General features: G+C 43.1%; 2 protein-coding genes across 2 annotated transcripts; both read right to left on the reverse strand.

Annotated features, from left to right (window-relative positions):
- Positions 1 to 12,483: 12,483 nt before the first annotated feature.
- BUB3 (BUB3 mitotic checkpoint protein) lies at positions 12,484 to 24,300 on the reverse strand. The gene is made up of 9 exons (XM_062496285.1): positions 24,255 to 24,300; positions 23,943 to 24,060; positions 21,629 to 21,823; positions 21,056 to 21,125; positions 19,892 to 20,043; positions 17,016 to 17,174; positions 15,548 to 15,725; positions 14,789 to 15,005; positions 12,484 to 12,786 (listed from the first exon to the last, which is right to left on the reverse strand). The coding sequence occupies exons 2-9, from the start codon at positions 23,949 to 23,951 to the stop codon at positions 12,777 to 12,779; spliced, it is 990 nt and encodes a 329-aa protein (XP_062352269.1). The 5' UTR covers positions 23,952 to 24,060; positions 24,255 to 24,300; the 3' UTR covers positions 12,484 to 12,776.
- Positions 24,301 to 25,628: 1,328 nt separating this feature from the next.
- HMX2 (H6 family homeobox 2) lies at positions 25,629 to 27,140 on the reverse strand. Its single transcript, XM_062496710.1, has 2 exons — positions 26,864 to 27,140; positions 25,629 to 26,176 (listed from the first exon to the last, which is right to left on the reverse strand). The coding sequence occupies exons 1-2, from the start codon at positions 27,138 to 27,140 to the stop codon at positions 25,629 to 25,631; spliced, it is 825 nt and encodes a 274-aa protein (XP_062352694.1).
- Positions 27,141 to 27,594: the final 454 nt, after the last annotated feature.

Genomic DNA, 27,594 nt, shown 5'->3' on the forward strand with positions numbered 1-27,594 from the left:
TCACGCATGAAAACAAAATGTTTCAAAAAGTATTTCCCTAAGAAAAAGCCGAAACTCTTCAGAATTAGAGAGGTTCACTAGAAATGTTGGTGACATTTATTAACTAATTAGCTAAATGACCTTTGCATCATTTTTATACACAGTTTTCTTTCATAAATATTTCATGAATTACATGTAATTATTAGTAACATCAACTTTACTGAATTAATTACTGCCAATTCCTATTAATAAAATGCATCTTGTAATAAATAATGTTAGTTTATTACAGGGTATTGGTCTCGGAGGTATTCACATCTGTCAGTTGCCTTCTACTTCAGGCTAAAAGAAAGGTAATCAAATAACTGTAATTATTGTACTAAATATATCACCGTTTGTTTAAAATGTCAATGGGAATGGATAAAGGCATTTGTAACAATCTGAACTATGTGCAGTGGTGTAAGTGCATGTGACAGAGCCACATTCCCAGCAGGACACGGGCCCATGTCTGGGGCTGACAGACAGAAACATCAACAAATGGTTACTACTCTGATTTACTCACAGGGGGTTTGCCTGCAGGCCATTGGCTTAGAGACACTAATAAAGTCACAGGGAATTTAATCTGATGGCTCCTAATGAGCCCCTGTGAGAGGAGTGTTGGACTTAGGCCAGGCCTGGCAGACAGGTCTCCTCCACTGACCGATGCTCCCATGACCAGCAGCATCCGAGGCTGTTGGACACATCCTGCAGCAGAGCAAAACCCAGGCAGCTCCAGCTCCCTCCTGCCCACAGACAGCCCAGCCCAGGCTGAAAGGCTCACCTGGAGCAGGGCTGGGCTTCCCCTTGCTCTCCTGGAGGGCACGGACCCTTCTCCTGGGGCATGGACCCTTCCCCTGGGGCATGGACCCTTCCCCTGGGACATGGACCCTTCTCCTTGGACATGGACCCTTCCCCTAGGGCATGGACCCTTCCCCTGGGGCATGGACCCTTCCCCTGGGACATGGACCCTTCTCCTTGGACATGGACCCTTCCCCTGGGGCATGGACCCTTCCCCTGGGGCATGGACCCTTCCCCTGGGACATGGACCCTTCTCCTTGGACATGGACCCTTCCCCTAGGGCACGGACCCTTCTCCTGGGGCATGGACCCTTCCCCTGGGACACAGAGACTTCCCCTGGGGCATGGACCCTTCCTCTGGGACATGGACCCTTCCCCTGGGACACGGACCCTTCTCCTGGGGTATGGACCCTTCCCCTGGGGTATGGACCCTTCTCCTGGGGTATGGACCCTTCCTCTGGGACACGGACCCTTCTCCTGGGGTATGGACCCTTCCTCTGGGACACGGACCCTTCCTCTGGGACATGGACCCTTCTCCTGGGACATGGACCCTTCCCCTGGAACATGGACCCTGCTCCTGGGGTACAGACCTTTCTCCAAACAGCTGCTCCCCATCCCACATCTGGCAGGCACAAAGAGCAGCCACCGGGGTCTGCTCAGCTCCACCCCAAACCACAGAGCACCAGCTGGGAGTTTGAGCCTCTTTATCACCATTTCCACTCAAGAACATGGAATAATCCTCCAGCACTTTCTGTCCAAAACTGCCTGATGTACATATCTGAATGCCTCTATATTCGCAAGCAAGACCAGCTCAACCTGCCAATCTTTAATCTGGAATAAACCCCAAGCTGCCATGGTTTTGCAGGGTTTTATACTGAAGCTTCACAACATGGTATTATCTCATTTTGGTATAAAATGTACAATCTGAGCAACTGGAATAGAATGGGTTTCCTGTTCTCCACTCCCACTTGCTTTTACTTTTTTCTTTCATCAGGTAGATTCCTAGAGCTAAATAATAGGAAGAAAACTAAGAGATGAAAATGGAAAATCCAAACACTGGGGAAGAATAGTATTTGAAAAATAAAAAAATCAGGTTCTGATAAGCTCAGACTCCTGTATCAGCCTAACTTCACTCCTCTTCACCAGGTGCATCTCAGGGCCAAATAATATGAACCTAATATTTTTTCCTATTTTACATATGGATCTGAACCAGCTGTGGAGCTGATTGTTATCTGCTGCATCACACCCAGTACCTCAGGACAACTCTGCACCCCAGTTTGGCAGCATCTTAGAAAGAAGCTGGAATTCCTTTGCCAGAGTTCAGGGCTGAATGTGGGTCAGCGCAGCTGAGACAGGCACTCTCTCCACTGGAAGCTTTTTGTTGTTCTGGTTTTAAGAGAAAATTGCATATATTAGGCAGGCTTTGAAGTTCCTACCAGACTGAGGCAGCTGGAAGACACGAGCAGAACATTATTGTTGATTTTAAAGATGAGGGACATGTTGACCTGCTCGGGGCTGTCCAGGAGCTTTGGCTTTCAGGAACTCAGGGAAATTTAATGAGAGAGGGTTTCTGTAGCTTTCTTGTTAATGGGACCACAGATCTCAACCAACTTCCAACTTTTGTTGCTGCAAAAGCTTTTAATTTTAACTTTACTTTTTGCCTCCCTCTAATATTGAGGAGAAGATTCTGCCCCAAGCTGACACCCTTAAAGCAGCAGGTTCCCCTCCTTAGCAGTATTTGATAAACTTTGAGTTGCAGCAGGCTGGAGGTAAGCAGTCCTGGCCAGAGAGTTTTAAATCATGCAACATGAAGGCACCAAACTTGATCCTTTTAGCTGCCAACCTCACCAGGGCATTATCTTAATGCTCACATTTCATTCATTCCCCGTTCTTCGATGTAGCCTTCCTCTAGATTTATACACTGAGTTGCAGACAGGAAAATGAGATTTTACCACTGCATGGTAAGGAATTTTTTCAGGAGCTCCTTTAATTTCCTCGCACATTGTAGGATAGTACACTGCGAAATTGAGAGGCACATTTCTGAAAGTATGAGGGAAAGAACTAGGAGGAAAATGGAGAAAATCTAGCTTAACAACTCTTTCAATTTTGAAAATTGCAATTTGACAGCAATCCTGTGGGCTGGGAAATAAACGTTCATGCCTTTGCCTCTATAGTCATTTGATTGATGTCAAATTGCTTAAGATGAAATAAAGAGTGAGATGCAGTCATATTTTTCCAGCTTCTTTCTATAGAATTGGGGTCACAGTATTTGGGATCAAAAAGTTATTTATGACATTTATTTTCTACCGCTGATTGCACTTTAGCCTCTCAAAATTTTGGTTTTATCATGAAGATGTGCCTTTATATTTAGAACTTTGCTGCACTGTGGTTTCTTAGACAGGAAAAGTGCGTTGCTGATAAAAGAGCCCACCAGATTCAAGACTTAATCCTTTGATCGCTACAGGTTCAGATGCTGACCCTACCAAACCCTTAAATTAACTTATTTTAAAGCATGTAAATAGTGTGATCAACTTCAAAGGGTGTAAATGCAATATATTCACATCTTCATATTAATAAATCTTCTTCCATGGCCTTCTTTTCCAAAGACAAGACATTGTCATGTTGCCATTGACGAGATGAGCAGGGTAAATTTTCCCAGCTGGCTGCAAAAATGTCTCTTCCAAAGAGAGGAAATGAAATCACGCAAGGCTTTGATACCAAACATCACCTTCCTTCCTCACAGTCCCTCTCCAGCCACCCCTGCTGGACAGAGGCTTCCCCCCTCCCACTGGAGTGTGATTTGAGTTCCTTTCCTCCTGCAAGGTGAGGGCACAGAACAGATGTGTCTTGCACAAACAGCTGTTATCTGACAATATTTCAAACACTGGAAATAGGGGAGCCTGGTGCATTCCTCATTTAGACCAAAAACCTGCTTTTAGAGAGCTGAAGGTAGGAGAGATAAATGTACCCCTGAATTTCCTGTAAGAGTTAGACATTTAAATGGCTTTAAAAATGGCAATTCAGCTCCCAATGCAGAGATCACCCTTATACAATTTAATTCCCAGATGGTATTCCATTCATAATTTTTACAGTATTTGGAATTTTAAAATAAAACAAACAAACAAAAACAAAAAAGCAAACAAGATTCACCTCATCAGGATAACAGGAAGGAAACAACACTGACAAAATGTAGGAAAACTAAGAGTGATTAAAATCACTGTTGATTTCACATTTACTGGAGTTAAATTCTCAATTATTGTTGTTAACTTTATGTATCCTGCAGCTTTTCATTCATTCCAGTGCCATAAATGTTGTACTGTGCAAGAAATCTATGAGCATTCATCCAGAACTGAAAACAAGAAGTCCCCCAGCATTTAATATTACAACATGCATAAAAATAAAATTAATTAGTCACCGAGGAAGGGAGGAAGTGTTAGTAAAACTTCATAAAAATAATTACCTGATAGAAAAAGCACCTAGCAAGACCATTCTGTACTGGATATTATCCAGGCAAAAAAATTAAACCTATGTTGCTGCTTCAATACCATCTAATACTAGGAATTGGCAGAAAAACATCTATTCTATGAATAATAGCTCAACAGTCCCAAAGGACATCAATACATGAATAAGGGAAAAAAAAAAATCTCAAGCCTTTCCAAAATGGTGCTAATGCTCCACTGAAACTTAATTTTATAATTTACTGGCAGTCAAGATGGCAGGAAATAAAATAATTTGCTATATATTCTGCACAACAAACCCCCTGCTTTTCCTGGGAAAGGTAATTATCCCTAAAAAAAAAAAAAAAAGAAGAAAAAAAGAAGAAAAAATACGACATCTCATATTAAGCTAAAGTCTCATCAAGAAGAGAAAGAGTGCCTCATTACATGTAATTACCAGGGAATTAGAAACATCATTTAACTAAATGAGCGAATAATGCTCAGGATATTGAAGAAACTTGCCTGCACTTCTGCAGAGCACTCTAAGTCCCATTACAAAAATTGCACCTCTTTAATGGAATAATTTTAGGCCTTGTCTGCCTTGCTTTAAAAATAAAGAGCCTCAGAGAGGCAGAAAGAGGCTGAAACTACCATAAACAACTGTTGAAAAGAGCTGCAGAGTAGGAGTAGTCTCTACTGGATACCATGATTTAAAATGACTCATAATCTAACATAATCACGAAAATTAAACCTAAGGACTTGGGTGGGAGGATGGGAGAGAGGGAGGGAAACTAATTACCCTTTTTAATTGTACTTACTCTAGACTACAATGTATTTATAATTATGCATTATAGATAACGGGTGAAAGATGTTAGGTTAAAGGTAAATCTTACAGAGAGGGATGAAAGGTTGCTGCATTAGATGCTAAAAAATAAAAGATAACCATACCTGCTGGTAGATACTTGCTGTCCTGCAATGCAATTTTTTTCTTATAGTAAAGAGTTACTGGGGGAATTAATAATGGCCATGATCATTACGTGCAAATGATATAAACCACAGCCTTTGTTTTAGGAGTTTAAAGTCTTAAATAAATATTTCTCTGTCTGTAAAGGTGATTCTGATGCTGTAGTTACAAATAAAATCTGGAAAAACTTATTTACCACCATTGTGATGCAGAGGTTGATGCTGTGGCAAGAGAAACAAGGTTTTCCTCACTGAGTTTAGCCAGAAGAATTGTCTCTCAGCCTTACAGCAAGGCAATAAATGGAAATTAAATTCAATTCCCTTGAGCTGAAAAGGTTTTGGTCAGGGTTGGAATACTGGTTCCACAGCTCTCTATGAGGAACTGAAAAACTGAAGTTATTTTACAACAAAATTCCACCCAAATGTCTTCAAGCTGATGCACAGGAAAAGCATCACTTATTTTTTTTTTTGGTGGTTTTTTGTTTGTTTGTTTTTTGTTTTTGTTTTAATAAAACATCCTTGGGGAAATGAAAAATGCAGAGAAGTAAAACAAGAAACAAGGAGATACATATAATACATCATCTGAAACATGTGTGCTTCCTCTATTAACATTTCCATCCTTCATTTCCTTCTCTCCACACAAACAGAATCCCTCACTATAGAGATTCTAGGCAAACAAGGGCATTTTTTCTTTACAGCAACCAGTTCCACAGCAGAACAAGCTGTTAGCAAAACAAATACTGAAATAAGAGGAGGAAAAGGGCACTAGAGCCCCAAAGTGTTGAATCTGGACATCTCCACCGGGTAAAGCAGGATCACAGAAAATTGATGGGTTTTGCTGCTTTTGAGATCATAAACAGCTCAGAGTGCTCACATAGGCTTGGTTTGCAGTCAGAACTGCAAAAACAACCAAACCTGTTTGGGTTTTTTTTTGTTTGTTTGTTTGTTTTAGCTTGGGATTTAGATGGTGATTTAGAAGATAGTCCAGAAAATGGTTTGTAAAAAGGTGATGGTTCCATTCAACCTCTCAATGTGTCTCTGCCACTCGGAAGTTATATTTGAATGATTTCTGATTGCAGGAGTAGAAGATGAAACGTTAAATATTTGAACACAAATTACCAGTGAGGTGGGGAGGAAAGGTACATGGAATTATGTGGAGACCAGTGAGATTTCCAGAATGTGGGAAAAAATAAAACAACCCCTCACAAGAGAAGAAATTGGTTAATTAGCAGCACTTAGGTCTTGATTTGATGCTGAAACAGAAGCAGGATGGGACCATGTTCCTTTGGGGTAATGCAGCTTGTAGGAAACTCCTGGTGCTGGAAGAGGAACCAGCATCCCTGCAAACGGCAGCAGGGAATCCTGGCACTGCCAAAGGCTCCAGGAGCTCGGCTAACGCTGATGGAAAATCCAGGAGTTTATCCCGTGCTTGGACACTCCAAACAACGGCCCCAAGAGGTTTAATCCTGCACAAGGCTGAGGAGGATATTGTGTATCATGGATACTTCAGCCAAAGGATTGTTCTGCCCAAGTAATTGCAGGAGGGGACTGGAGGGTCTTTAACCTTAATTGATTTTTTTTATTCCAGTTCCCTACGGAAATGAGATTGGTGCAATGAAATTGGCTGTGTCTGTCTGCCCATCCCCTGCTCCTCTCATCCCCCTAATAACTTGGGAACTGAGAGACCAATTACAACAGAGCTTGACGGAGGAAAGAGGTCTCAAAGCTATCAGATTCCTGCATCCCTCATGAAAGCAGGCAGCCAAGCAGAGGAGACAGCCTTTAATAACATGCCCAGGAAATCTACCTGGGAAAAGTTACTGTGGTTTAAGTCAAAACTTGATTTCTCAAGAAAGAACAACCTAAAGACCCTACTAGGCAGAAAATTCTCCAACTCATTGAATTACTTGCTCCTTACATAGATGAATTCAGTTTTTAATGGATAATCTCAAGACCAAGACAAAAAAAAAAAAAAGACAACACAAGTGGAGATCAGGACAGAAATATGATTTTATTTGCATTTGCTTCCATAGTGATTTCCACCACCATCAAAAAAAAGTATCGCTCCAAATATTTCCATCCCCAGCCCGTCCTTACAAACCTCCCCTCTAATCCCATTATCTGCCTAATTAAATTGTGGGTGTATCAAACGGGTAGGCCCATCTTTGGGAGGCTGCATGCTCTAATCACAATTACATCCTGCATATTTCATGATATATATCTTTTGCGTATAATTAGGAATAAAATATGTAATCCCAAAAAGACGGTTAATAATTTAAATCCTGAGGATTTGATTAAAAGCATCTGAGCATTGCAGATGACAAGGAAAGAACAGTGACTCCATTATAACCAAGGGAAAAAAAAAAATCAAGGATTTCAGTACTTTTTTTTTTCCACACCAAGGCTTATAATCCTAAAAACAAATAAAGAGGAACAGAGGAATATGTCAGCCCTGATATATTCCTGCAGTTTAATCTATGGTGTAGGGCTGAGGGTTCTGCACATAAGGTGTTTCATTTGAAAAGTTTATCTAGACATATTTCTTATAATGCTCCCTTCTAAAATTTCATTGGCAGAAATTAATATTCTCTGATGGAAATAGGGCACTTTTATATATATATTATTTTTTAAATTGATGTTTCCACTGTCTCGACTGCTGCACAGGCTACAGCCATGACAATATTTTTTTTTTTTTAGTTTTACAAAACAAGTTACAAAATCTCTGCTTAATACTTCTTGATAGTCCTTGATTTACAGAGCCTGAATTATAATTTTTTCTGCCTAAATAATATTATGTAGAAACATAATGGCACATTTTATGTTTAAAAGTGCAACATCTAATAATTATCTAATACTTTCTTCCTGTCACATCTCTCCCTCACTAAAGGAAAGGCAATCTTGGCATTTTATTGGAATCTCTCTTGCCATGTAGGACTACTGAATATCAACACACCAGTGTATACTGGATAATTGTATGAGAAGAAATTGCATTTTAAAAGATAGACTTAAATATTTTTTAACATTTTGGTCTTATTTACCCTTACAAGGAAGCCCTGGCCATTCGATTGACCAAAAAATTACATCACAGGACTAAAAAAGATTAACTGAAATAGCTCCCCATAGTAACTCTACAGCAGAGGCAAAAAATTAAACCAATTACATGCACTAAGAATCAAGGCATCTGTTCAAGTCCTGCCTTTGCTCTGCGACACGGAAATTCACTTCCTTATTCTGTGCCTTTGTTGACATCTGTAGAATGAGAATATATTTTTCTCTCTCCACCTTTGTCTGTCTTATGTATTTAGGGAACAAATTCTGCAGCCAGAATCACCTCTGACAATGCCCCCATGCCGAGCTGAGAATGAGGCAATCGGTGCCTTTGTTGCATTGTTGTGGCTGCAGAGCAGGGGTGGCTTGCAGCAAACACAAGCAGGGAAAAACAACCCTTGCTTAGTTTAATTATCAGGAAATCTTGGGCCTAAGTGGCTAAATTATTGCTTTGTTTCTACTTGAGGCTACCTGGCTGTGTTTTTCCCAGAAGAGAATACAGTGGTTTTCTGCAAGTAGGGAATAGATTAAAACATGCAACTCTGCTGAGTTGTTCAGTGCTGCTGATGGTAAAGCTGTGTGCAAGCCTCAGGTTATGGTAAGGCTGAGGTAAACGAAGAATTTATATACCAAATAAAAGTCATCTACTCTTGATTAACCTTCCTTCAGAAACCAAACCTAATTCAGAATTAACCGAAGTTAAGAAATGCCTATAAAATGAATGCATACATTGATTTTAAGAAGTATAATCAGAGTGTCACAGAATGGTTTGGGTTGGAAGGGACATTAAAGGTCAGCCAGCTCCACTCCCTGCCATGGGCAAGGACACCTTCCACTATCCCAGGCTGCTCCAAGCCCTATCCAACCTGGCCTTGGACACTCCCAGGGATCCAGGGGATCCACAGCTTCTCTGGGCACCCTGTGCCAGGGCCTGCCCACCCTCCCAGGGAACACTTCATTCCCAATATCCCATTTATCCCTGCCCTCTACCGGTTTAGTCATCCCCCTTGCCCTGTCACTCCATGCCCCCCATCCAAAGTCCCTCTCCATCCTTCCTGTCAGCCCTCTTCAGGTACTGGAAGGTGCCATAAGGGCTACAGAGCTTTTTCCCAGGCACTGTCCCCCTGGCTCTGGGAGATCAGATCCCACTGCCAGGGGAAGCTGGGGAGCAGAACAACCACAAGGACAATCAGTTCTGCCTTACCTTCCCTGCACAAAGATGGGACCAGTTAAAACCCCAACATTCCTGGCAGCCACTGGTCTAACCTGTGCTTGAGAAATTCCACAGATGGAGACACTGCAACTTCCCCAGGTCATTTATTCCTGGACTTAAACATCGTTTCACTTGAAAAGTTTTTCCTAATGTCTGCACTAATCTCTGCTGCAATTTAAGCTCATTATGCCTTGTCCCAGTGGACATGGAGAACAGTTTATTCCCTTCCACTTTGCAGGTAATCACGGGAGACTCTGAAGACCTATTACCTCCCCTATGTTGCTATCACACGTTTTAGCAGTTGTGCTTTTCATGCTATAGGAAAATGCCTGATACAGTGAAAAACTGCACATACAGCTTGGGGAGAAAGAGGTATTTCACAGAGAGAGCCTTTAGCATATCAGTTATATCTGGGCTAGTCCTGTCTTTGACCCTTCATTTTGAAATTCTACATGTCCTAAAAGCACTAGAAATAAAGAATCCTGACACTTCAGAGCAAATGTCACATTGCTGGGGGAGCAGAAGTCATATCAGTTGCATATTGACTAAAAAATGACTGCCTTTGTGCTTGTGATTATGCTGAACAACATGAGAGCAGCTAATGGTGTAATCACCAGAGCACATGTCTGCTGGACCAAAGAAATGGGTTCTGCTCCACACCACTGATACCAGTCTCTCAAGGGGGATGGGTCATTGAGGCCAAATTTGCAAGAGAACTCAGCAGTAGAAACACCCATGCTGAACTTGGGGACTAAGTGATTCCAACTACAGAGAATCTGTCATTTTCAAGGCAGTGAAAACCACTGGGCACATATAAAAGTGCCAGGCAATTAAGATGGAGCTGGCAATACCTACACAGCTTTATAAAGTCATCCTCAACATCATCACTTCAGTCTTTGTTGGGGACTGAGCTCAGCTTTGACTGCTTTTGCTTGGGAAAACACCCACCTAAAGCAGACTTTTTAAAATACTTATTATAATTGCAGCAGGACTAACACTCATCATCCCACCTGAGATGCAGCAGAGCTCCAGACCTGCACGCAGTAAGCACACACTGATTATCCTGAAGGACTGGCCAACAGAAAGAAGTACTCACCAGCTTGCTTTTGTGACATTCAGGGCACAGATGCCACTTGGCTTCTAATACCAGAGTGTTATGAGGCTCTTATGAGAGACAACCCTGGATATTCACTGCTGCCAGCAGTCAGTGGTGATTGATGACTCTATTACAGTGATGGCTGTGGCTCCATGTTTGCTCCACGGCCCTCAACACACCAGCCAAAAAAGCAGTGACTTAAGGAGCTTTCTTAGTGCTCAATTCCTCTGTCAAGAGTCAGTACATCCTTTGTTCAGCTGCTTGTTACACAAGTCAGAAAAGGCTTGTTTCATGATTCCTCCAGCTTATGAACCTCTGCCTTGACCTGCGTTTCTAGGAGAGTGCTAATAAAAGGGAGATTAATCCTGTACAAGAAGTATCTGCATTTCAACTGCACATTGTGATATTTCTACTCAACACATGGACACAGATGTAGCCCTGACCAACCAACATTCATTTCCCCACTGGCTGTCCCACTATTTTTGTTCGTTTCAAGCATTTACATAAAACACCAACTCACCACAAGGAATCCTCCTCTGGGTTTTAAGCCAAGAGAGAACCAGCAAGTCAAACCCATTCCCTCATAAAGGTAGTGGGGCTAGCTTTGTCCACTGGAACATGCAAATCTCAGCACATTAACAGGTTTTCTCCCCCAATACTTACCACTGAAAGTTGCACAGGTGGCATCATTTCCTAGTTATATTATGGTTTCCTTTGTCAACCAAAGTATTTGGAATTCCCCTAATTCTGTTTGTTCTGCCCTATGCTCTCTAGCTCAAACTTCACTTTGTTCCCCACAGCTGTGTACCTGCAACTCTATCCTCTCCCCATTTCACATATTCCTTCCTCTACATCACTAAACCACCTTTTCCTTAGTCCCAGTCTAATACTGCCTTCACACATTTTTTTGGTTTGGACACATCCTCACCTCTTTTTTCCACAAAAAATTTTTGCTTGCTAGTCACTCTAACAGAAACCTTTAGCTTCCATGACTGGGATCCAGTTGGCTCTCTTTAGCAAAGCTAAAATCCTAAAAATAAAAAAAACACCTGAATACCAAGGAGTTATGACTTCCTAAGCTGACATCAAAAATTCAACCTCTGCCCAACATCAGCCATGTAACCCTCACTGCAAAAAAAAGCCAATTAGAACAGCAAGGAACAGGGGTGGTGCACAGCTACCAGAACAGAGGCTGGCTGACACTGTGGTGGGGACATTATTTCATATTTAACTCAGGAATATCTTCATTATTTCCAAACCCATCAACATCATTTTCAATTACCAAAGAATCCACATCCAGCTCATGACAAACTACAAAATATTCCATATACAACACATTTACCATGTCTACCTGGTAACAGCTCAAGTTTGTCAGATTTCTGCACACACAGAGCTGCTTCCTCTCCATCACCACCTTCTCTGCAACGATCTGGTACCATTCCTGTTGTCAGCAATTTTGTTTTCCTACAGGTAACAAAGTGCTACCACTGGCTACACAGGCACTGACAGAAGAGAAGTTGGAAGCAAAGAATGAATCCAATCTCCAATCCCAAATACCCACAGCTCAGTCACCTTCCTCAAGCCTCAGCTTTTCTGTCTGTCCTTACTGTTCACTGTAAAATAAATATTTAAGTAGCAACACCTGACACAAGTGACCAGGAGAGCAGTCTGAGTCTGCTCTGCAAACACAGTTGAGTGAGACAGCTTTTAGTGCTAATACTCAACAGAAAACACTTCTTTTTATTTCCCGGTTCATCTCATTGGAAAAAGAATAAAGATTCAGAAATTTTTCCATCAGGAAGATCTGGAACTCAAGAACTCCTGCAATTTAAGGGTTTGGTTTCAACATTTTTTTCACAATCAGTAAAAGCTGCTACACAAAGTTTTTGTTTTCAAAAAATCTGTAGACGTTTATTGGACAAATAAGAAAGGAGTGAAAGTTTTCATAATCAGATACTACAAAATGTCTCAATTTTTAAAAGGTTACCTACAGGACTGAAGTAATTTGGCTCCAGAGAGTAGATAAAGAAAATAGTTACACTAACATTATAAGCAGGCAAAGAATGACAGATTTAGACAAACTACAATAAACAAACATTTCTTAATTAAAAACAACAGAAGTACAAATTGTTCTTCTCACTTTGCTTGTTTTAAGTGGAGCCTTGTTAGCAGGTGAGCATCTCTTGTAGAGGAGAAGCACCAGTAGTCTAAGTAGACCTGCAATAAATAAACTTTATTTTAGGAAGAATATCTAGAGCAATCATAAGCAGGTGGAATATTCAACATCCTAGGAGAGCAGAAAGCCAGCCTTCAGTTGTACCAAGATGCAGAATATAAGAGTTTAATGATGAAAAAAGTGATCTTTATATAAAATGTGGCACCATCTTGATGCACTAAGAATGCATTGTGCAGAAACACTGTGACTCAAATTAACATGCAAAAAGATCACTATAAAACTGCCATTAGTCTTCTGTCCTAAGTAACTTATTTTTAGAATAAACCAGAGATGACTCACACTACTGAACCAGTAAAATATACCCATTATTCTTAGTGCCCTAAGGTTGGCACAAGCAACTTATAAATGTCAGAAAAGCATATAAACCTCGTTAATGTTTTCAGAAATTCATTTAAAGATAGAAACAGGTCCAAAAAGATGCCTGTCTAAATGCATTGCAATTACGTTACAATTATTTTCCAAATACACAGAGATGCTCTGTCTTTTCTCAGCTCATTACTGACTCAAACAATTTGCCCTTCTGGGATCAATTGTTTGCTAATAAATAATTGTTTACAGTCACAAAATGATATTAAGGAGTATTCTTATTAGTTTTCCTTCTACAGCCTAATAAGATTCCAAACTAGCTGATTCCCAAGAGTCTAACCTTAACCTTGCTGTGTTTAACAGCCCAGGAAATGATGAACCATCTGTTTCAGAAAATAATGGAGGGCCAAGAGGAAATATTGTTTAATTGTAGATTAACCTCCTTGTACAGCAGAATGAAGCATCTACAGAATTAGCAACTCTAACTAGCAATGAATAAAAAAAACCCTGGAAGCAGCTCTTACTATTAGAAAGCCAACAGCAGCAAGTATTCTTTTATCAACTTTGAAAAACACAACAAAACAAAACAACTCATAAATGTATGCAACAAGCACAACCTGATTTTTTAAAAAGTTAATTATCATATTTGGATTTTTCCACTTGAGGAACTCCCAGAAATAAATACTAAAACAGCTCTGGCTTTATTTTTCTAGAAATACCAAAATTACTTTAAAACAAGTATCTCCAAGTGAGAGATGTGGAAGTTATACAATAATAAATATCTCATCTTTGTAGGTTTAAAACAGCTGCTCCAAAGCAACAGACAAGTCACTTAAGGGAGTGGAGGGAAAGGTCTTGAGGTTTTAAACTCGAGAATTTGATCATTTATGTATCTGCTTCCACAGCCACTTTTAATAATGGAGACAACCTGATAAGGTGTAAGACAGATTGAGTACCAGAAGAGAAAAAAACCTAGCAGTGATAAAGCACAGGAATTTGAAAATAAAGCCAACTGCTCCTGTGCCTCCATCATTAAAGGCAGCACAATTCTGCACTGGGATGGCAATTTTTCTATGTAACATTCATGCCAAAGTGAGCTGAAGAGGAATTTTTACCTCCATCAATCAGTTTGCCTCGTTTCAACAGCAACAACAACAGAAAAGCGTGTTCTCAAAGGGCTGCAGCAAACTCCAACACCCAGGAACTGAGAGAGCTTTTCCTTGATTTTACACAACCTTCCTAAAACAGAATCTAAATTCACTGCTCACTCTGACAGCTGGGTGCATACTCGGTGTGACAGACTGCATTCATTCCAAGTTTTAAATATCCAAACACAGTAACATTTACGCCAACGAATTATCCTTGAATTCTTCACTCAAATCCTGAAGCAATGAGCTTGCAATAACTCTACAGCTTCATATAATAGCACCTATTGAAAGAGGATAAGAGTTTGACATTCTTCTCCCACTAAACAACCAGGCACAATTTTATCCATCAGCCGTCTATCAACCTACGGATATTGAAAGCTTGGGCGAAGGAGATACCATCAAACTCAGCCCTACTGTCAAGCTGCACTATCTCCTGCCATCAATAATGCTATTCATGAATTTAGGAAAATTAATAAATCTTGGGGTGAAGGCTCAGAGAACCTCAACTGCAGGTGAAGCAGGCACTCACTTGGGCTTTGTTTCTGCATCTGTCACTTGGCGGATGTAGATGCCGTCCTCGGGGTGCTCGATGTCGTCCATCTCGTACATGTAGGAGGAAGCAATGGCCAGAGTGGTGCCGTCGTTGCTGAAGGCCAGGGAGGCAATGCTGGTGGGATAACGATGGAACTGGCACAGCCTCTTCTTGTTAAAGGGATCCCAGATATTCACAAAGCCATCGGAGCCGCCTGCAAGTCAGGGTTTAAAAAAAAAAAAAAAAAAGCAAACAAACAAACAAAAAAACCAAAACAAACAAACAAAAAAACGTTTGTAAGTTATAACTGAGGAAAAAAAAAAATCAAACTGAAGAGATGCAGCACAGGAAAAACTACTCGTAATTACTTTGTCAGGAAAAACACAGAGTTGATTCATTCAGCAAAGAGCAAAATGAGCATTTCCCAAACTCCCCGTTAAAGCAATTAACTGCAGAGAAGACTGCAATACAATTTTATCTCATAGCCCTCTAAATTCTAAGAAAGGGATAAGACAGAGAAAAACTTTCTAAGAGAGATTCTCATTGCATCATAGTTTTAAGCTGACAGTGAGACTTGTGATTACATCTGCAGGTCCAAACACAAGCAGAGAAGAACTCTCACTACATCAAATAATTTTAAAACCCTGCTTATGGCACAAATTCAGTTTAAATGCTTAAAAAGTCAGGGCATATGAAGTAAAGGCTGACCTGTTTACATCAAAACTAAAGGAACTGATGCAAGAATTGAGTACTTACCTGTAGCAAACGTGTTGTGGACATTATGGAAAGAAATGGCATTAACTGGATAAATCTGCTCTATGTTATTCTCCTTCAAACGGTGACATTTGAACGCGTATTTCTTCTTCTGGATTTCTGGGCTTGGATCCAAATATTCCACAGCTACACGACCTTCAATGGAGCTTAAAACATAACCCTAAGAAGAAAAAAAAAAAAAAGGAGCTACATGTTTTAGAAGTTTACAACTAGAGAAAAGACTGCAATACAATTTTATTTCATAGCCTTCTAAATTCTAAGGAAGTGGTAAGGCAGGGAAAAGCTTTCTAGGAGAGATTCTCATTTCATCATAGTTTTAAGCTGACAGTGAGACTCGTGATTACTTCTGCAGGTCCAAACACAAGCTTGTCTTTGGGGAAAAAAAATTTCAAGAGGTAAGAACCCCTTGCATTAGCTTACCTACCCCTAAAGGCCTAGATATCTGAAATATGAGAGATACTCACAGGACTATTTAGTTTCAGAATTACATTACATTAAAATTAGTTCAGAGCTTTATACTAACCACTAAACACTCAAGCTGAAATGGTCTTTTCACTGAAACTTGATTACAAGTTGTGTTCACTTATCCAGTTAATTACAGTCCTGACTTGGAGCAACCTGAGATGCTTTTATTATCACTTTTGAGTTAAGTCCATAATAGATCTCTTCAGCAATCGGATTGCAATGATATCTAGCTATAACACGGCTCTTTAAAATCCATCATACAATACAATCTGGAAGATCAGCTTGTTTTACTATAACTAGAACTGAAAATGGACAAAGCATTGATGCCAGTTCAAGAACAAGTAACTAGGTCTTGCAATTCCTGTACTATCACTCTGTACAGGGGAAAATTCCCTTACAAATTAGTTTGGCAAAGAAAGCCAATCTTCTTGCTTTCCTTGAAAAAGAAACACCACAGACACACCACATTAACTTGCACAGAACAGCTGCAGAACACCTGAACTGTACAATTCCCCCTGGATAATGGCTCCAGGGTTCTGCAGTGCATGCCACAGACTCAGAAAAAAATATATAAACTACATTCATGCAGTTTTAATCCTGCCCCTGTTCACAGACTCTTCAAGAACCCTGGGTTAAAATGCATAAAAGCTGCTTAAGAACCACCAGTTCTGGCTTTCTCTCCTCTATTGCAACTGGGGAGGGGAAGGATGTTTTTTAATTATATGTCAGCATTGTGATCATTAAATAGGTTATTTCTAAAAAGGAGACAAATCTTGAGGAACAAAACAATAACATAATATGCTGGCAATTCAGTGGCAGACATTGCTAAGCTGCACTACAAAGAATTAATGTACCACAGGAAGCCTGCCCCCTCCCAAAGTTTGATTACAAAACACACTCCCACTGAAAAATAAACTTGAAAATAAAGCCCCATTTTCCAGAAGAAAATTCAGCAGAGATGTGATTGCTGCCATTGCTCCCATACCTGTTTGTTGGGGAATGCTCTGATGCAGCGGGTCTGGTACTTGAGGCTCGATTCCCTTCGCTGCTGAACGTATCCCATGTTCCTCAAATCCCACACCAGCACCCTCCGACCTGCTGTCCCCACAATCAGTCTGTCCCCAGACACAGAGAGGGTGTAGACCTTCCAAAAAAAATATTTGCAGTATTTAACACTGGTATTAGCCTGAAAAACCCCCTGCACTTTGTACAGAATAAGCTGTCAGCAGTGAGCACTAACACAACTGGTGACATCTCCCATGGAATGCACAGCAACAAGAATTTCCTTCAGCTTTAATTTAGAACCCAAATTTGGGATAAGCAGCAGGAATGTGCAGCTGGTTAGTAAGAACACCCTGATTTAGCATTCAAAAGCTCAAAAACTATTCCAAATATTAAATTTACTGAAATAAATGGCAAAAGAAAAACCCATACAAAGAAACAGGAGGAGAAGTGATGGATACTGGAATTAATCTCTGCTTGGTTTTTCATTCCCACTCTCAGTTCATGATCCTGCAGTTCAGTCCTACAAAAAACACATCACACTTTTTTTTTTCTCTGTTTTCCTCCACCTGGTAACCAAGTATTTTTCTTTATAAACTGAATATTTTGAGTTGAGCTTCATGCTAATAAAACAAAATAAACTGCCAAGAGATCATTAAAAAAAAAAACATATTACTTTGTATACTTTAATAAAACTAAGTGAATTTGAAGAAAGCAATATGCTTGACATAAAAAAAAAAAAAAAGATAACGGCTTGGAATTTTAATTCTACCCCAAGACTTGGCTCAGTGGGAAATTTTGGCTTATCAAATTTCACATTCAAATATTTAGTGCATGAATTGTTTTCAACTATTGCTTGGGATGCAGTTCATCTGGTAATATGTTAAAAAGGAAAAAAAAAAAAAACAAACAAGAAAAAGTAAAGACGTTTAGTCAAAAAAGAAAAAAACCTGTGCTATGGAATGAATTCCAAGTTGTTGATACATAAGCAGAGGGAATCCAGCTACCTACAGCTGTCACTGAGCTGCTAACAAGAGCAAACAATGAGAATGAGCTTTTTCCAGTGATCAAATGCAGTCAAACACACAAAAAACACATCTTGGGTATTCCTCAGATGAGGAATGAAAAGTGTAAGAGATCTGGTATCCTGCCAGAGGGAATCAGTTTACTTTTGGCATGTGCTTGGACAATTTCATTTGGTTTCACTTTCTGGTTCTCTGATGAAGCCCCACAAAGCTGCTTGGTTCTGGTGAGAATGCACTGAAATATCAGACACAACAACTTTTCATTTGCTACAAATACATTTTCAAAAAGTTAATTTCTGATAAAAAGCTAAGCATACAGGTGTGTATGTATACATACAGATAAAAAAGCTTCCTTTAACCAATCCTCACCCAGCCAGCATACTTTGTTCTCTGAAATGTGATTACTGAACTCCTAAGACTGAGATTTTAAGATGGGAAAAGTCTTGAATATTCACACAGAAGCTGCCCAAAATTTCAGATGATCCCAATTATACCCTAAAAAGGGTAAGAAAACTTTGAGCCAATAGTAGTTAGACCTTTTAACAAGACAGTTTTTTGTTACTGATATAAAAATTTGTTCCGAAATATTCATAAACACTATATAAAATGTGTTTGTGTACATATAGGGAAACAAAGGCATAAAGAACATTAAATATCTTAAATCTTATTCACAAACTGATGTCACACCTGTACAGTGAGTGTTCTTTCTCCACCACACAGCCATAAATCAAATGAAACCGTTGTCATGCAGTGGAGTAGGTGTACACATTCATCAAAGGCAGCATTAAAAAAATGACATAATGAACCTTGCTGAACCAATAAGCAGCTTGATTCACTGTGGCTGTCCATTATATGATATTCTGTCAGCAATTTATCACAGTTCTTTACATGCTACATACATCTATAAATCAAAACTAGAAATAATGCAATTACTTTATTCTGCACAAAGGTCTCTCCAGAAGTAGATCCAGCTCTGCTGGAACAAAAGTAAGAGCTATTTAGGGGCAAAGGGGAGTTAATGATGGCTCATAATTAGGACTTGACAATAGGATGTCACAGTGCCAAATGAAAATTTTAAAGGGTACAGGCAAAAAAAAATAATATTCATATGTAAAATTATCCAGCAAGCCAGCCTGTGTTTAGGAGTCTCTGAAAAACAATCCCAGGAATTCCTGTTAATTCTTTCAATGACAGTGCTGTAAGCAGCATGAGAAGTTAACATCATGTGGCCATTAGAAAAAGCTGAAGACATCATCCCATTTTATCTTATTTCTCTGAGCCTCCCATTAGCACAGAGGATTTCAGCTTTAGGAGAATATTCAAACTTCCTAGGCATTAATACAAAACAGATAAATCACAATACAAGCAATTCTGTTCAATTTTTTGAACACAAGCAAAAAACCAAAGTATTATTTCAGGCAACATAAATGGCCTCCTATACAGATATTTTTTGTGCACATTCCAAAATAATCAGATTTTAGGACTGCCAGGGTCTGATATACCTAAAATCTTAACATTTAATGAAATCAATTAAGCCAAGATGCTTGGTTTTCCTTCAAATTTATTTTGAATTTTAAGAATGTGGCCCAGCACAAGCAGCAAGAATTAAGGAACATTGAGGAAAGCTCAAAGCCCTCACCAAAAATGGCAACGCAATTCTGAATACCAATCTTTTAAAATGCTACACTTTCACCCTGTTAAAAAAAAAAAAAAAACACATTAAATATAACTTCAAAAATTCAGCTCACAGCTTCACAGATTCAGCCCAATCAGTGTCCTGTGTGATGTTTCAGTGCCAGGATGCATTATTTAACACCTGGAATGCAGCACATACCTTTTCAGGCTGGGAGAAGGTTCCTGCATTACAGGGAGTTCTGGGATCCCAGAGTTTGACTGTTTGATCCCAGCTGCCAGTCACCATGACATTCACTTCTGGGCAATACTCCACACACCTGATAGGAGCATCGTGGGCACCAACAAGGTTTTCTGTAAGAAAACACAATATACTGCAACTTAACTGGCACTACAAACAGAATGTGTGAAATAAAGAATAAAAAAGAAGACAGAACTGCAGCACAAGCATTTTCTGACATTCTAAAGGTGCATTTCTATGCCAGAAGTCCCCATAAGGATAGTTCAGCCTTCAGAGGCATAACTTTTGCCAAGATCATGACTGTTACATTTAAACTTATGTCTCTTGGGTTTAGGATTTAAGAATTTTAGGCAGTCACTGAGAGATCTTTACAGGTACAAAGTATCAACTGGTACCACACTGACAAAAGACACTAATGCACAAAGCAACTTAAGCTCAATAATATGACAAGAGAAAGTAATTAGCATTACATCTTAATAAAAATATTAAAACACTTGTAGGAAGTCAGCTATGGCAGAATTATTTGAGCTTTCTGGTACCATTACTGCACACCCTCATTTGTCAAGCCCTGGCTGTTGGCAGGTGCTGGTGACTGGCTGAATTTTGCTTTTCTCTTATAACACTAAAAGCACACAACAAAGTGAACCAAACCAGTTTCATATTTTGCACCAACAAGGCACTGGAACTGTTGCTTTCAAGCAATGTTTTCTTAGGAAAAAAGCTACAGTACAGGGCTATGCTTGACAAAAGCAGAAGTTTTATATATCCTCTGCCATGAAATATCATTCTAAATATATCTATCTAAACCACAAACCTCTGAAAAACAACATGTTCAGTTTTATTTCAGCTTGACTACTTCCCCCTAGCTAAGCCACCGTAGCCTATGGCAGAGCAGGATTATCATAAAAAAATCAATTCAAGGCATCCTGCAAGCAGCTATCAAACTTCCTGGCAATGCCAAATTTTTCCAGGTTTTTAGGTGGTCCTTATCAGGGTCACTGGTTATTCTGCCAAATACTTAAACATCCCCCAGCTAAAGAACCTGAAGAATACTCTGTGCATGTAAGTACATAAATCTGAAGCTCAAGCCAGTTGCTGACAGCATTTGGAATTCAATCTGCTCACCTTGGTCCGTGTTCAAGTCATGCATTTTCAGTTGCTGATCCAGCCCTCCACTCCAGGCATGGGTAGGATCCTATAAAGCATAAAATCCACCTTATTAAGTTTCCATGGCTGCTCTGCATTCAGCATCCTAAATTCATAACAAAGGACTTGCTTTCAAGAGTTTTGGGAAGATGGGAATTCAAAAAAATGTTAAGGTCTGACCCAAATTTAAACAGACAGAAGCTTTACAAAATGTTTAAGTGCTTTGAGCGATATGAATTCCTTTAGTTTAAAAGTAAAATTAATTTTAAAAAGGCAAGATAGAAACTACACCAAAGAATTTCTTTATATTTTAAATGACTGACAACCTAAGTTCCATCTAGGTGCAGTGCAATCCTAAAACTGATTTAGAAGGGAGATACCATTTCAGAACATGAGTGTTGATCCAGTGTACAGTATCAACCACATGATAAAACATTAAATGAAAAAAAGCACAGGTAGGCCCCCTCTTTAATTTCAGGGACTGACAATTTCTCATACTTTGGGCACTCTACAGCTGTAAAATAATAATTTAAAAAACCCTCCCACACTTACATAAAAAGCACAGTCCAGGACAGCTCCTGAATGCTGATATTTGAGTCTCATGGTGTTGGCAGGAACATCATAGAGCCGAACAGTTGTGTCCCAGGACGAAACGAGCAGAAACTGAGATGTGTTTGGACTAAACTTTACTGATGAAATGCCATCATCTGGAGTTTGGTTGAGTTTGAACTCGTTTGATCCCGTCATCTGCAGACAATGAGGCACAGATGCAATTAATGACAAGAACACAGGCCTAGCAAGTGAACGAGACTGAGCCCTCTGAAAGTCAGCCCAAAGCAGATCTGAAAACTTCACTGGCTTTTACACAGAACAGGTTCAGAACACCCAAACTTCTCACAAACTCTAAAATTCAAGATGCCAATCCCTGTCCAAAACCTCAATAAATGCCTTTCTCTACAAAGAGCTTTTAAATATCAAATGCAACATGAATAAACAACACAAAAATATTATGATCATTATTATAATCTGTAATCTTAGCTATTGTTACTTACAAAGGTATTTCCCTCACTCTGCTGAGTGCTGTGGCTGTGTTTCCTGAAGTAAATATTTATAAGTTATTGTGAACATCAAGAAGTTACTTTAAAAAACACATACTAGCTGCAAGGAATTGGATTTGAAAACTCAAAAAAGTGTTGATTTGCTCCTGGATTCGTGTGACTGTCACCCACTTACAAGAACTGCAACTGGATCATCTTTTATATTGTTTTGTGCAACTGTGCAACTCTCAGACCTTGAGGCTTCCATAAGTGCTGTGAAATAGGTGCAACAAAAAGCTTTAACACTGTTTGTCCCCCTCTCTTAGAATCCAAAGGGCAGGTAAACAAAGGAAAGTTATGTTTGTGAAGGGCTGAAATGTGGAGTGACCATAGAACTGGGATGTGACCAGGAAAAAATATCAACAATTCAACCCAAGAGCAGCGACTCCAAAGGCAAATGCAGCACTCCCATTCCAGGACTAGTTTGTTGAAAAATTCCGAGGACACCAGAAGCTATGAACTGCAAATTTCAGCTGGAAAACAGCTGAGACCTTACAAACACTCTAAAAGAAGAAACTGCTGGTTACACACCCACCAACAAAACAACCACAGCCTCTTCTCAAGTCTTCTCAGGGCCTTCACAGCACATTTAACTTCTGCTAAAGGGGCAGGGCAGTGAATCAGCTCAGATTTTCTGTAACACTGTTACAGAATTCATATCTTCAACTGCAAAGGTAAGATTACACCTCTGAGAATAAATCAGGAGACAAGGAGCAGATGAACCAAGGGCAAGGTGCAAATTTAGGGCACAATGGTTCCAGCTCAGTGCTTGTGAGCAACTGAACAATTGTCAAGTTGTGCATAAAGTGAGGAACACACAGTCCTACACTGGAGAAATTTCCTGAGTGGGAGCTTTGCTCTCTAAGACATCCTTCAAAAAACACAAAAAAACCCACCGTGTCAACATCTGCTATTTAAGCATGAAGTGATGGGGAAAAAAACCTTCTAATAATAGAAAAGTTTCTTTCTGAGCCCCCCTTTTAGCCCTGCTTTGGGAACACTTGGGAAATGACAGGCTCGAGGTTTTGCCACACATCTTTCCATGGGAATGCTACTTGGAATTCAGCAGAACCTGCTGAGGATGCTTCAGATGCAGGTCCAGAGATACAAAATCTAAAGGAATTCAGAACAACCGAGAAAATTAAATTGGACAAGCTTATTGCTTGTAGTAGTACCTTATGCCAAAAAACTCAAACATGAGGTTTGAGGTAAGTTACTGTATTATTTGAGGCCTGGTACAAATTATTAACCATCCCAAAAACAACTTCAGGAGGCAAAGCTACTCACACAAGAAACCTGGAAGGATATCCCAAAGATATTTTTAATCCAGAGCAGTATTCATAACACCAGAGTTTAAGTATATCCTGCCTCTTACACATGGTTAAAAAAAAAAAAAACAGAGACCCAGAGCTCCACATTTTCACAAAACAGCTGCTCCATAACCAGGACTGCCAAACCACAGTGCTGTGCCTACCTCAAACAACTAAGTTTTGGTTAAATGTTGTGGCACCACAAGAAAAAAAAACTTACTATTAAAGAGAAAGCACATGCTGCTGAAATGGCGAATCTGACTTAACTAGGGGGCTCAGTTTTGGGAAAAAAAGAAAAAACATTTAGTCAACAAGCAAGAAATCAGTGTTTTTATAGCTCCTCGTGGCACAGGTGTCACTCAGCCGGACGGAGTTGCTGGAATAAAGCAGAACGCTCGGGTCAGAGCCTCGGGACTCCCCGCCCGCGCTTTTCTTCACAAACCACGAAACACAAAGTACCGTTTTCATGCTGAACGAGCTCCTCCCGCTGCTCCACGGGCCACCAAGGAAAAGCTTTCGGAGTTACGGCAGCCCCGAGGCCTCGGTCCCCGTGAAGAGCGCCGGGACGAAGAAGACGCTGCGGGAAGGGAAAAGAGTGAGGGAAAGGCCCGGGAAGCAGGGAGGGAGGAGGCCGCAGCGGGGAACGAACGCGCGGCCGGGACGGGAGGGTTAGGCCGAGCCCAGGGCCCTGATCCCCGAATCCCCAACCCTGCACCTGGATCTGCGTCCCGGTGCCGGTCCCGGTGCCGGCCTCACCTCACCTCACCTCACCTCAACCTCAGCCTCAGCCTCTGCCTCCGGCCGCGCGCGCGCACTGTCGCCCTGCCCCCGCGATTGGCCGCTTCGAACGCGCGTGGCGCTGCGTCCCCGACGTGCCCCGCGAGCCCGCCGCCGCGGGGCCTGCCGGGAGTTGTAGTTCGCTGTTCCCGGGGCAGTGGCGGCGCTGGGGGGTCGGTCCCTTCTCCCCGTCCCACCTCGGCTGATAACGGAAGGGACCGGGAGATGTTCCCGAGGGAACCGCACGGGCTGGTGCCGCGGGGAAAGAGAGGCTGCTGCTGGGGTTTAGCAGTGTTAACGGATAAAACCCGAAATACCAGTTATTACCCCTAAAAAAACGAGTCCGAAATGCGGAGCGACGGAGCGAAGCTGTGTTCCCCACCCCGGCTGCCGCTACCCCGGAGCAAGGGGTCTGTGATTCAAACACCGGCTGTGGAGCGCGGGGAGAGCGTTCTCCTTCCCCGCGCTGAAAAACGCCGGATTTATCCCTTCGGATATTTTATTTCTCTGTTTCTGGGGGTTTGTTTGTCGCTGTCCTCGTTGCCATTGCTGTTACACCCCCGGCGCTCGGTACGGCCGTACCTCGGAGCCGGTGGCCGCAGTTTGATCGCCACTTGCCGCGGGATTTACTGATTTTGAGTGAGCGATCGAGGTCGTGTCCCGTGGGAGCCGTCGAGGATGCCCAGTGCGAACCCGGTAGCGCCGAGCCCATCACTGCGGCTTCCACCAAAACTCTCCGAAAAACAGAAAAAAGGCGCCCGTTTACCAAACTTTTCGGGAAATACCCTTCATCTCGCAGCCGAGAGAAGGGCAGAGAGCCCCCGCCAGCCCCGGAACGGGCGAACGGGCAGGCCCGGCTGGGATTCCCTGCAGGAAACGAGTTAATGAGCAAAAAAAAAAAAAAAAAAAAATCCGGAAAAATAAACCCTCTGCGTTACAAGTCGGTTTGGCTCTCCCGTGCATCGATCCCGGGCCCCGCGGGCCCTTCCCGGCCCGGCTGAGGGGCACCCCCGGTGCCGGGGTCCCCCTCGGGGACACGCGACCGATGTGGCAAATTTACAAACGAGGCTTAAAACGCTTTAATTTTTTTTTCTTTCTTACTTTCTTTAAAAATATTTACAGATCTGAAATAACGCTTTTTTTTTAATTATTATTTTTTCTTTTCAAGTGGCAAGATAGCAGGAGGGGAGAGCGGGGGTGCCCCCGGCGGCCCGGGCTCTCCGTTTGCCCGTCCCCTCCCATCAGTTTCGGTGCTGTGTCCCCTCCGTGGGGGCGGCCTGAGACCCCGCACGGAGCCCCCGCGGCGGCCCCGGCCCCGGTCCCGGTGCGGGTCCCGACGGGGCGGGCGCGGGGCGGGGGGCTCGGGGCTCAGTAGTCGATCTTGTTGTAGAGGTTGTAGAGCGGTAAGGCCGAGAGGTTGCTGCCGGGGTAGTAGAGAGGGGCGGGGAAGGCGATGGACCGGGGCACCGGCACTCGGAGGAGGGAATTGTCTCTGAACACCAGCGGCATCCCCACCAGAGTCTGCGCCGAGGCGTGGGCCATGTTGGCCGCCTCCAGCTCGGCCGAGAGCTGCCGTTTCCACTTGTTCCTTCGGTTCTGGAACCAGGTTTTCACCTGGGTCTCGGTGAGCTGCAGGCTGGAGGCCAGGCAGGCCCGCTCCGAGCTGCTCAGGTAGCGCTTCATGTCGAAGGTGGACTCCAGCTGATAGACCTGGCTGCGGCTGAACACCGTGCGCGTCTTCTTCTTGGCGGCGCCGGCCTGCCGGTCCCCGCCGTCGCGCTGCCGGTCCCCGCAGGAAGGCGAGGAAGGTCCCAGCGGTTTCTCCTTCTCGTCCTTACAGTCCTGCTGGGGGGGCGAGAGGAAAGGCCCCCGTTCCCCGTTGCTCGCCGCCGCCGCTCCGCTCCCCTTGGCACTGCCTACAACAGAGCGACAGCGCGGGGGTCGCACGGCGGCCGGCACCGGGACCCCCGACAGCCGGGACCCCCGCCCCGGAGGGGAATCAGCACAGAGGCGAGACCCCGAGCCGCCTGTGTTCCCAGGGGAGCACACAGCCGACGCCGGGGGAAGCCAACCCCTCCTGGGTATCCCTGTCCCTCTGTTGGATGGATGGATGGATGGATGGATGGATGGATGGATGGATGGATGGACGGACGGCTGGGTGGGTGTGCGCCCCACAGTGAAAGCAACTGAGTACCAGGCTTTCTATCTGACACGAGCCAGCAAATTTTACTTTACAGCATCGCATTTCACAGATCGTTTATTCAGAAATAATGCTAAAAAAAAATAAACATCATTCTTCCTCTTGCCCGAGCGCTGTAATCAGAATCTAAGAAAACGAGCGTTATCCATCGCTCCGCATCCCTCGGGGAAATCAACGCCGGATGGGGCGAAAAAAGATTTTTTAAAAGCCACTCCATTTTTCCTGGAGTTCCTTCCTACCCGCTTCTCCCACGGACGGCGCGAATACTCTGCGTGCCGAAAGCGGAGAAGGTGCGACGTGCCCCCGCCTCCCTCTTCCCGGCGGGGGCCGGACCGGGGCCGAGCCCTCCGCGGCCCTTCCCGGCGGGGCCCGTCCGCTCCGTCCCATCCCTCCGGGTACTCACCGAGACAGGTGAAGCTGAGGGGCTGGTGCTTGTGGCACGCCTCGGCGGGGCCCTGAGCCTCGGGGCAGAAACAGCCGCGGTGCTTCCAGCTCTCCTCCGGCTCCTCTTCCTCCGAGGACAGGGAGAGGGTCCGGGCGCGGGCGGGCCAGGCGGGCGCCCTGTCGCCGGCTTCCCGGGGGGGATCGGCGCTGCCGCTGCCCAGGATGGACTGGATGGTGAAACTGGAGATGGGAGCAGCCGCCGGACAGCACTTGCTCGGGTCTTCTTTGCTGCTCATCCTGGGTTCATAAGAAAGCAGAGGAGGGAAGCTCTCGCTTTAGAGGGTGCGCGGGAGGGGGTGCCCCGGCAGCCTGCGGGGAGCCGTCGGTGGGGGGTGTTTCGGGGGGCGCTTGGGGCGTGCGGCGGCCGGCTCTCCCCGCGCCGGCCCAGGCGGAATGCATGCTCCTTCCCCCGCGTCCCTATTGATCTGCGGGCGGCGGGCGGCGGGGCTTCATTTGCATGGAGGTGGCCTCCGCCGCGCCAATCACGGCGGCGGCGGACACGGAAAGTTTGGAAACCCGCGGGGTCCGGGAATGGGGAGGCGCGGGGAGGGGGGGAGGGGTGAGCGGGGGTACGCCGGAGATGGAGGGGGGAACCCCCGCCGGGTCCTCGCCGCCGTCCCCGGGGGCTACGTCGACCCCGCGGCCCCGGAGGAGGGCTGCTGGCCGCCCGCCATCCCTCCTGCCCTCCAC

The sequence above is a fragment of the Cinclus cinclus genome, chromosome 7, assembly GCF_963662255.1.
Source record: "Cinclus cinclus chromosome 7, bCinCin1.1, whole genome shotgun sequence".
Taxonomy (NCBI): domain Eukaryota; kingdom Metazoa; phylum Chordata; class Aves; order Passeriformes; family Cinclidae; genus Cinclus; species Cinclus cinclus.

Coding starts and splice junctions, on each gene's coding strand:
- HMX2 (XM_062496710.1), bottom strand. CDS start 27,140: ATGAGCAGCAAAGAAGACCCGAGCAAGTGCTGTCCGGCGGCTGCTCCC. Junction 26,177..26,863: donor CCTCAGCTTCACCTGTCTCG/GTGAGTACCCGG, acceptor GCTCTGTTGTAG/GCAGTGCCAAGGGGAGCGGA.
- BUB3 (XM_062496285.1), bottom strand. Junction 17,175..19,891: donor CCTTCTCCCAGCCTGAAAAG/GTATGTGCTGCA, acceptor TTTTTTTGGAAG/GTCTACACCCTCTCTGTGTC. Junction 15,006..15,547: donor CCACAACACGTTTGCTACAG/GTAAGTACTCAA, acceptor CCTGACTTGCAG/GCGGCTCCGATGGCTTTGTG.